Source organism: Monopterus albus, unplaced genomic scaffold, assembly GCF_001952655.1.
Source record: "Monopterus albus unplaced genomic scaffold, M_albus_1.0 scaffold9.1, whole genome shotgun sequence".
Taxonomy (NCBI): domain Eukaryota; kingdom Metazoa; phylum Chordata; class Actinopteri; order Synbranchiformes; family Synbranchidae; genus Monopterus; species Monopterus albus.
In genome coordinates, this window is record NW_018127889.1 from 1346792 (window position 1) to 1357782 (window position 10991).

At 39.2% G+C, this 10991-nt stretch overlaps 2 protein-coding genes across 2 annotated transcripts in view; both read right to left on the reverse strand.

Annotated features, from left to right (window-relative positions):
• The window catches only part of serac1 (serine active site containing 1), a 7187-nt gene extending 1607 nt beyond the window's left edge, over positions 1 to 5580 (reverse strand). The window contains 14 exon segments of the mRNA XM_020589694.1: positions 1 to 150; positions 313 to 410; positions 740 to 840; positions 1008 to 1161; positions 1258 to 1408; positions 1711 to 1873; positions 2333 to 2446; positions 2612 to 2740; positions 2860 to 2981; positions 3076 to 3207; positions 3814 to 3903; positions 4372 to 4514; positions 4639 to 4675; positions 4792 to 5580. The exon segment at positions 1 to 150 is cut by the window's left edge and continues 5 nt beyond it. Of these exon segments, the coding sequence (XP_020445350.1) occupies positions 1 to 150; positions 313 to 410; positions 740 to 840; positions 1008 to 1161; positions 1258 to 1408; positions 1711 to 1873; positions 2333 to 2446; positions 2612 to 2740; positions 2860 to 2981; positions 3076 to 3207; positions 3814 to 3903; positions 4372 to 4514; positions 4639 to 4675; positions 4792 to 4885 (1678 nt within the window). The 5' untranslated portion in view covers positions 4886 to 5580.
• Positions 5581 to 6162: 582 nt separating this feature from the next.
• Positions 6163 to 8637, reverse strand: myct1a (myc target 1a). The gene is made up of 2 exons (XM_020589723.1): positions 8291 to 8637; positions 6163 to 7318 (listed from the first exon to the last, which is right to left on the reverse strand). Exons 1-2 carry the CDS (start codon positions 8343 to 8345, stop codon positions 6771 to 6773), a joined length of 603 nt encoding a protein of 200 aa, XP_020445379.1. The 5' UTR covers positions 8346 to 8637; the 3' UTR covers positions 6163 to 6770.
• Positions 8638 to 10991: the final 2354 nt, after the last annotated feature.

Sequence of the window (10991 nt, forward strand, 5' to 3'; positions counted from 1 at the left end):
AGAGGAGAGATCTGACATTGACTGAGTACTCGGCCATAGAAGTTCCACGGTGAGGAACACTATAGAACATGATGCCCTTGGTGTTGTTTAACAGCCCATGCATATCTGGATCTTCTGAAGCATCCAAAAGCATTTTCTTCACAAGCAATCCTGACAGGGTTGGGGGGTGGGTGGGCAATCAAACATAAGATACAAAGAGACAGTGAACCTGTAAATCAGACAAGCTGAGGTGCAGGTGTGAAATAAGACCAAATCAATTTTTTTTTGCATTCAGGGGATTTGATTCTTTGAAGGAAAAGGCTGACAAAATACCTCCCATACTGTGTGCTACCCAGATCACAGGCCTCTCTCCAACCCCTGCCAGCTTTAACTTCTTTAGCAACTCTCGACTTCTGTAGGCCATGGACTTCCTGAGGAGACAAAAGCAATGAATAAACAGGTCACTTATTGTTATCCTGTTAAATGTGTCCATAATGAATACTGGAACATTTGGGACAATAAAACATTTTTTCAACATGAATGGTAGCTTGGTTAGACAACTGTCATGATGTTGGAAAGGGTGTGCAAAATATTAGGATAATTAGGACTACTACTTGCTGTGTAAGTAATAATTGTTTTAATCAAAATCAATACAATCTCTCCAATAAGAGGAAAAATGTAAAATTCCATACTTGCACAGCTTTATGATACTTTATGCTTAAACATCAGTGGACATTTGAAGGAACTGCAGATTCTTCACCTCTGATTCTCAGCGGGACATTTAGCCATCCAGTCACTGAGGTGAGTGTCATATTCTACTGATAGTACTCTCAGATTTGGGCAGTCAGCAGCCAACCATGACTGTGAATAAAACGGACATGACGACACAGCAGGACAGCAGTTAGAGATGATTCAGTTACTTGAGATTAATCAAAATCTTCACATTTCATTGTGAAAACCAAACTCCTACATGGAAAGACATTTTGTGGTGATCCACTGTAATTCGAGGAATTAGGTGAATTTCTTACCTTTGGCCAGCACTCTGTGTAGTCATCCCAGCTTTCTTCCTCCTTTGCTTCCTCCTCTGCTTCCTCTGATGCATTTCGGTCCTTCTGCCTCCACGTCTTAAAAGCTGCCCCCAGAATCCCATGAATGAACAGCACGTCTGCACTGATTGGCTGACTGGAAATTCAGACATGGTCAAAAATAAATTTGGGTTTAAATATAAAATAAAATTACCTATAAAAATTATGACAATACAATTAATAGTTTTCCTACTTGCCACGTGTTTGTGGGTGGAGGATGTAGATGCCATCTTGGTATTTTTCTTTCACAGTTTCCCTGTCGAGGTTGGCCAAAGCGCGAGCTGCATGAGATGCCTGTATGACATGAGGAGACTGCATCATCTCAGCCAGGACAGATACCCAGCCTGATGGTAAAGTAAGGAAGAAAGATTGGATCCATTACAATCTGTTTTCAATTAATATGATGGGGACAGAAAATAGTAAAAAGTGTGACTACTGTAAAGCATGTCTGGGTTGATCAACAGTTGGTAGCTGTGATGACAACATAAAGTTCACATTTCAGTGATAAAGTATTGTAAGTGTGAATATGTACTCTGTAGATAAAATATGAATATGCAAAAATAAGCTTTACATTTTGTTTTTAAGACCATCCAAGACTGCACATAAGCAGAACACTATGGAATACTGAGATGATTTCTAAACTTACCAGACTGGGCTAAGGCCTGGTGAACACTCTCATTGAGTGCCAAGTTTCCTATGATACGAACAGTGTTCCTCTGAATCTTCAGGGAGTCTCTACGAAGCTGATAAACCCTCTGGAGGAGCTGCAGACCCCCATTGGCAACGATGTGATCACAGTGGTTCTGGACCTGAAGACAAGAAATGTGATCAGTAAGTTCAGAACATTTATTCACCTTACTGAATAATAACAACTAAGTATCAACCACATGATTATTCCAACTCACTAAGATGGTTGTTCACAAATGGCCCTCATTAACTGATGAGATAATGAAACTGTTTCAGTTCAGAAACCAATGCAATCTAAAGAAGAGTGTCCAATATATTTCAGTTAAAGCACTAAACATACTTGCATGCAGACAAGTGCCCCTCCAGCCACGAAACACAAGAATCCAAGGAATTAACTGAACTTTGACAAAAAAAAAAATGCCTTGATTATGAATTAAGAGTTTGACTTGCTTTTAAATTCTTGTGGGGAGAAAAACAAGATGTGCTGCAGAATACGCTTCTATGATCCCTTTCACAAAGGGAATTAAAACAGGTTCTCCTCAAGACCAAATCATGTTTAGAGGCATAATTGCCATCATTACCTTTGAGTGTTGGACCAGTGCCTGTAGACAGAAGGTTTCCACCTTCTCTGAGGGGACAGAAGTGAGGCTCTGGACATAGGGCAGCCCACTGCCACCAAAACACCAAAGACCGCCCTGAAACATGCGAGAGCACCGGTATTAGTGTCAGCATTCAGAGATTTTGAATTACACTTTAGTATGGGCATGCAAGAGGATTTTTATTGTCATGCTGCTTCGGGTTTTTAGCTTCCTAAAGTCTTTATGTATGAGTACATAGATACAGTCATCTGTCATTATTACCCGTTGTGCTGCCATGGACTGAGTGCTCTCTCTGAGGGCCAATGATGTGAAGTACTGAACACATTTGTCCACTTCAGACTGAGGCAGAGATGCCAGCAGCTGCCTTAATCCATCTTCTGCTGACATACCCTGTGAAGAAGATGTTAACACTTCTTAGCTAGCACCTTTATATACAGTACATTTGTGAGATAAAGCTAAAGTATAGGATCAAAAAAAAAAAAACTGTCAGTTTCAGTGAGGATACATACATTTTCCAGATCAGGTAATGCAGGTGGAGGCAGGAAGAATCGCAGGTCTACCTGATGAGTCCGAGCCAGGCCCACTGCTGTTGTCTGGTCTATAACCTGGGCTGCTGTCTGATACTGATAGTCTGTAATATTGACAACAAATGTGACCTAATCCCACCTTGGTTTCTTGTTATAAATAAGCCTACCATTATATGCAGTGGTTTTTGTGTATGTTACCATGCCAGTGGTGATTGTCTGCAAGCTGCTGTACAGCCTGTTGTCTGATGGCTTTAACGGCTGACTGTGTCCTCTTCAGCAGCACCCATAGTGCCACCTCATGCGGGTCTGCATCCACATGGCTAAAGTGCTCTAAATCATAAAAATGCAGACCAAACTGACTGGCGGAACATTTGGAGAACAAAGAGGAAACACGTATACAAATATTCCTAGGGGTCTGTAAAACTGTACTCAAACTGTATGACTAACTATAGTACCACCTTCAGATTGTGACAGCAGCTATGAAGTTACAGACCTTGTGGTTGCAAACCATGTTTCATCGGTGTGGCAGCTATTCATTTTTAAAAGTGGTAAAGTTAACTTATTATAGTCTTATGTCTTACTGGAATACAATGTTCTGAATAAGCTATTACACATTACAACTTAATTTACAAATCTGTCCATTTACAAAAGGCATGAAAGATGTCATGTAAAGTGAGCAAAACAATCAGATTAATGCAACATTTAACTGCACAATATACACATTAATGGCCAAACTATGGCATTTTAAAACAGGATGTGCATGTGCAAGACAGCTGTTTCCTTTGGGCTTCATGTGCACACTCCACATAAAAAAAACAACAAAAATGGCCACTGTTTCCTGACAATATTTGTTTTTTTATTAGCAATACATTCTGCTTTTCAATTGAAAAGTGAATTAAAGGTGAAGAGCTATAAAGCCAGCTTTTGGTTTCTTACCATCTAGCGGTTGCATAAAAAGCCTTGAGGTTATTTCCAGAAGCCATCGTGCTGCTTTATGAAGTTCCCCCCTTGCTTTGTATGTAAGCCCTGAAATATATGCAGTGTGACAAAAGTAACTGCTATGACAACCTGGCAAATTTTAATTACATTTCTATTAAAACACTAATGGTTCCTAGTTGGTATCTCGGTATAAGTTGGTGATAATTGTTTCCATTAAATCAGTGAACCTTGAGTAGTGCAAGTGAGATCAGTCAACATACTGACTCAATATGGAGGCAGGAAAGACAGTAGACAGGGCAAAGGAAGGAAAGACAGGAACTAATGGTAACAGATGTCACTAGACATGGCAAACTCATTATAACTGTGCTCTTACAAGGAAAAAATAAAGATAGCACATTTGCCAGTTCATCTGAGATCTAGGGCAAATGTTCAAAAACAGTACATATAACTAAAAAAAAATCTTACAATGGTTGTAATATTTTTAGTTTTGCAGGGAGTTTTTAAAAGACTATATTATAAAAGCCTACTCTGGCCTTGCAGAACGACATTGATTACCTGCAGTAAGGGTCTCCGTTTCATCTGAGGTTGTGGCTCTGAGATAAATGTAGGACTTGTACTTCTCTTGAAGAATCGCACTAGTGTCAATGGTCACAGCCTTGTCCAAGGCAACAACTTCATAAGTAATAAAAAGACCACCTCTGCAGAGAGATTATGGATAAGCTGCTCGCCATTCATGTTATTTCACACAAACTATACAGATCAAATTTGGCTATTTTTAGTAGGAATCAAAAATGAAAATCTGCACGAAAATACTATACTTACCCTAAGACAACTGCGCCGGTTACTTTGGCAACCTTCCCTAAATTTCAGCAATAATAAACTTATTAAAGAAGGATAGGTCATATGTATTTAGAGTAACAGTATTAGATAGTTGACAGTAAGAGGTTTAAACGCCAATTATGTCCAATATCTTACTTAAATCTTTCCACTTAAGCACTTTCTTCACTCCAGGTGACCCAGCTGTGCTCAGTCTCCTACAGCGGATCAAACGTAAAGCTGCGACAGACATCCTCTGCCTGCAAATCCCCGAGTATGTTTAGGCCAAGTTACGTTAATCAGAGTACGAAAGAATAATAACCATTTATCCAGTCTAGGCCTATCTCACGCTATAATACACATTTACATACTGTATCTGTGTCGTGGCCAGGGACATTTATGCTAAAACTAATGGTAATGGTAAAACTATGGTACTTTATCCAGTTACAAGGCTCTAACGCTTAATTAAGCGACAGTACAGAGACCCAGCCATCTCGTGACAATAATTAATGCCAACTGTAGTTAACTAATGTAAGGCATCAACTCACTCACAACTCTTCTAGCTAAGGTTAGCTAATTTGGCTAACGTTATAGCTAAGCCAGTTGCAGTCTATCCTGGTTGACCATATCGTTCAGCTTCATGTTACACTATGGCAGATCATATGTTAACATAAGCAGTCCAGTTAAAACTCTTAACAACTTGTCAAGCTAAATTAACCGCTAGCTTACACAAACTTACTAAAAATGTAACGTCAGCGTTTGGCTAACGTGTCGTTCTTCGAACTTTCTGCATTTTTTACCCGACTGACTGATTGCGTTGTGGATTAATTTTCATTACCTTGTTTATTAACTGACAGTTTTTACCAGGTCTACAGTAATTAATGTTTCCGTCACTGCAGCTCCCAGCGGTATTCATAAACACAGCGACAATTGGTCTCACAAATAATACGTCATCTAACGCGTCAGAATGCGCTATGCAAAAGTGTTTGAAACGCTATCAAGCAATAGTGAACGTTTGACGTACCTTGTAGTTCCATTTGTGTGTAGCATTGTTAGGACACTTTAATATAATCAAAATACAACAAAATATCTGTCTTTTGCTGTTAGAAGGGCGGCCTTTCTTTCTTACAGCAAAGCTTAAGGGTTCTGAGAGGCCACCACAACTGTAGTATACTAGTTCCCCTATCAGGAAACAGTGGTCAGATTAGACATAAAGAAACTGTCTGCGTAAAGGGAGCATACAAAATAATAAAACACCTGTAATATAATAAGAAATCAGTCCAATACATCAATCCTGCTATAAATAAAAAGTATTGTAAAAATCATAATGCTTGCAGGAGGTGTTGATGATGGTGCTACTGACAGATTAACATGAGGCATACTTGTATAAGACATTTCCCCTATTGTATCCACTAGTGGACAGCATCTCAGTATAAAATGCTATTAACATTTGTATAACATGATCAACAAAAATGGAATGTAAGAAACATCTCTATTGAAAACTATGCATTTTGAAAACTATTGGTTTGCCATATTTTGTAGTGTTCTTATCTTTATAACCATGCGTTCGTTACCTTAAGCAAGATAAGGATAAAGGTACTGCTTTTTTGTGCTAGAAACCATCACCCCTAGACTTTGTAAGGGAAAACTTGTATTTGATTGTTGCTTTTATTACATTAACTTATGAGCATACTTTAGAGATACATAACATACAAAAACTTCATACACCTAATCCAATTTTTTCTGTGGACCTCTCTCATGCTTACCGATACTGTACATGCAAACGGACTAAATTTACTTTAAAGGGAACACACACCTATATACCACAACTGTAAAAAATAAAAAAATAAAAAAGTGACAGTAATTAAAACATCAAAGGGGTTTGAAGCAGTTATCACCAAGTTTTGCATAGATAAATCAGTGACACAGCTACAGTATTATTGACAAGATAACACATAAATCCTTGTCTCCCTTCGGGGTATGCTTACATAGTTATTCTCTCTTTTGCATAGTTATCAGATGTCTGCTAAATCCAACTCCCCTGATCATATAAATGAAGACAGGTTTTGTCCATTATTTCTGAATCTATTTACAACTCTGAGCTCATTCAGTTTTTGTCAGCATGGTGCCATTGCTCCTCAAGTGTCTGTTTCCTGATAAGCTCTAATAATGCTCTCGTATGCTGGAGGTGGGGTCTGTGTTGCATGAAAGCCCCTTGGGCTGTTGTTCCCCAGAAATGACTCAGGTCTGGGTGGGGTAGCAGCTGGCTGGGCTGGAGTTTGACCTGTTCCAGTTGGTGTGGTCAGAGTCGGTGTACGAGGCAGCGTGGTCTGGCTTCCTTCCTCTGCCTTCCTTGCAATTTGGCTGCACTGAATGAGAGGGTGGAAAGTAGAGGCCTTGAAAATAGATTTCTGCCCTGGAGAGTCAAGGTGATCTGAAGAGGACGTCTGGCGGTGAAAGCTGAAAGCAGCACTGACCAAACTGTTGTTGCTGCGCCTGTCATAGCTGCTGTTGCGATTAAAGCCTGGGCGGTTGCGGGAATTAAAATGTGATTGATGAGCCGGGCGACGTGTGATGTTGGCAGAGCCTGCTTTGCGTCGGGACATCCAGGTTAGGATCACGTAAACCAGGGCCCCCAAGACCAGGCCCACGGCCATGGACACACAGAAAGCTATGATCAGAGGCACTGTGAAAAAGAAATACATTAAACAGGATATTCTGTGCTGCAGTGTTTTTGATTGATACTTCACAAACATCCTCTAAATGTTTTATTTCTATGCTACTTGATTTTTTTTTCCTCTTTCCTCCCAACATTTTTTGCTCTTAAAAATCACTGAGGAATAAGAGTTTAATAATAGCTCCATACATGCAGTACATCTAAATGCACTTAATTCTTAATAAAAGTCAGTTTTTTAATAATCCCCTGTTAATGGAAGAAATTTTAATTAGAATTTATTGCTTTACCAAGATTATAAGCACAATCAGTTTTTTTTTTTTTTACAAATGTCATGATTTCCAGCAAGTATAGTGCAAGATGTTTTTTGACAAAATAATAATAGGCTTTTCTCTTTTGTGTTTACCTGAGCACGTCTTCTGGATACAACAAACTGATCACATTTCTTTACTACAAACAACCCACTGACTTTTGCTCATTGTTTCTTTGCCTTGGAAGTAGTATTGCCAACATAAGCGTGCTTGAGAGAAGACTAGCAGCTAAGGCAAATCCTGTTGGACTTTTGCCAGGGAAAACAAATTAATTTCCTTTTACTACAGTAAGGCATTAAAAAAACTGAACCTCTCTTGCCACCAGCCCATATTTCCACAGAAGTATTTTTCCCCCTCTGGCTTTAGGAAAGGGGAAAGCAGACATTGGTCAAAAGTCATCTGGAAATGACATTTGGGATAACTGAGAAAAAACATTAAGAATCCATATCAGTACCTTTTTATAGATTTTGACTGAGTATTTGTATATACTGAAAAAGGTTTCTTTGAATGTCTAAATTCTAATTTGTTTGATAAAGTAACCAGGTTCACATATTGTATCTATTCCAGAGGTAATTTAAAGCTTAAATTCTTGAGGAAACAACGGTCCCATCAGAGAGACCACATGAAAAAGATCAACTAAAAAAGAAGGGAAGTCAGAAAAAAAGAAACTCACCAGCATCGAAAGACTGAAGTATTTCCAGAAAGTGATTTGTGTTGTTTTCTGCCATTGTTTTTCTTTTAGAGGAGAAGAAGAGAGACCCAGCTCAGCCTGTAGTTTACTCTCTTCTTCTCCCTTCTCCTCTTGTTCTGTCAGTTCTTGCCTTTCTTCTCCTCTGATAGGTTTTCCTGTCCTTCTGCTCTTCTTCTTTCCTGTTGTCTCACTTTCTCCGTCTCTCTAGTCCCTTGCTCACTTTCTCTGTCAGTATGTCTGTCTCTCTCAGAGGGAGACTCAGCCCAGAGGCACACAAGACTGGCAGCTAACTCTGGCAGTCGTCTTGTTTATGGAAGCGGAAAACTACACTGTCACATTTCCTGCGTTTCTGCTTGAAATTAGTAACAGGAGTGGCTTATCTATCCAGGACAGAGATCCTGGAGGTGGGGAGATGGAGTGTTGCTGTAATCACTTCCTCTCCCATCATTTCCTTCATGTTGACTGATGTAAAACGGTGTCATTCCAGTGTCATAAGACTCCGTTCTTTAGGTGTCACCACAGGAAGGTTCACCACACTTGCCAATATTTGTGTTTTTCTCATAAATGAAAAATGCTTCTTTCACTTTTTTGTTTCCACGTCAAAGACCACAAGAAGCAGTTTTGCCATTAGCTGCTCCAGCTGTTATTGTTCTGGGTCAGAAATGGTGGTTAAAGATAAAGCCACAGCTGAAACTGATGATAACAATACTGTGAGTGCTTTTAATGTTCAGTTGTAACAGTGCTGGTGCATTTTTAACAGTATCTGCATATGCGGATATCTGCTTGTTCTAACTTTCAGTGTCATAGTTGTTAAGTTCAGGCTTTCCATGGTGTCTGCCAGGTCAGTCGTGACTGCGTTGAGTGCCTGGTCTCCTCTCATTTGGAGAAAACTAGTAAAAACATTGTAGTGTGATAAGATAGAGAAGCAGCACAGTTAGTCTTTCAATACACCATTTTCACTCTAGGTTATTTTTTCAAACCATGTCAAATGAGGATCCAGTGAATGAAGATGTTACTCTTACTTGATCCCACAGTCAGCATTATTTCAGTCCACTCCAAACCAAATCTGCATAATCATCAATACAGTCAGAAAGATGTGAGTACTCATGTTGGTATGCATGAGCCCATTTGCCATATCAGCTTTGGAGTTGACTCTGTAGAGCTGATCATAAACCATCCTTCAACTTCCTGTATCTACAGCCTCGACATTAATCAAGTGACACTGTGAACCGTGTGAGTCTATTATACTAAGAAGTTGACAACCTTTAGCCTTTAGAGAGAGAAAGTGGTTCAGCCAAAGCTTGAACTTCCTTTAATTGTTGATTCTGCTGTAAAGCCTGTCCAGAATAACCAACAAACACCCATACACTTTGTGAAATGGTATGTGTGGCCATTGTGTCCTGTTTTAGTGGAGTTGTAGGGTAGTGGACCGTTTTGTTCATAGACGGGGGGAGGCATTCCTTGAACTTTCTAGCTTAATGTCATGGCTTTGTCAAAATGTCTTCAGACAGAGTGGCACGAAAGTACAATGTGCAGTTAATCAGTTCCTAATAAGGAAATTAGCTTTCTGTAAGCACTTCAAGAATGTAGGCAGAAATGAAAGACATACTATTATTGTGCTGTTTTAAAATCATACAAGGAGAAGTGTCTGAATTTTTAGATTTAATGATTTAATATCTTTTCAAGCTGCTAAACAGTAGCTATTATCTGTGTGCCATTCCAGGACAGCACTTAAAGGTATGAACTGTTATAGGAGGGATGAGGGGCTATGATATATTTATGATATGTTGTTAACACTTCTTGTTTTAGTAATATGTGAATGTAGAGCGACTATGTTGGTTAAAAAAAAATTCCATCCACCAGTGATGGACTGGTCTCCTGTACATTCCTTCGATTCTCTCCTTGACCAGTAGGTGGAAGGAAACTCCAGGATAATATCACAGCACATTTAATCAGAGACACATTTCAGGACAACACACTGTAGAAGTGATTGAATATTTAACATGTAAACAGCTCTTTTTAACATGTAATACTGTGCATTTGATGGGCTACATCTAGTAATTATATTATATATAATACATCACCCCACACGTTTAGTATCATATAGTGTACATTGTGCAGCTTAGTGAGGGATTGTCTGTTATGACACAAGACAGTGAGTCGCTGTAAAGTTTTTGCAGCATTTGTGAAAATGTGTGGCCTTAGGAAAGGGCTTGTGAGTTAAATCCACTTCCTCAAGGTCAAAGGTCAAAGTGTTTATTTGTCATATGCACAGTTAGGAAACATGTTTCCCTGTACAATGAAATTCTTACTTTGCCATCCACATGAATGCCACAAAAATACAAATGAAATATAAAGTAGATAAATAAGTAACACAAAATCTAAGGCACTTTAAGTAGCAAATGCAGCAATATAATAAAAATATATAAGAATATAATAGAGAATGTATGATACATTGGAGCAGCATGTGCAGCAGTCAACAGTCAATGTGCAATTATGCATGTGCAAACTGAGAATGTAAACAGTACATGACGTATTTCCTGGTAATAAACTCCTCAGCTGTTTAGGAGTCTGATGGCAGAGGGAAAGAAAGAGTTTTTCAGTCTAGTGGTCCTGCATTTCACACTTCTGATCCTCCGGCCAGAGGGCAAAGAAGTGAACAGTCCGTGCTGGGGGTGGGTGG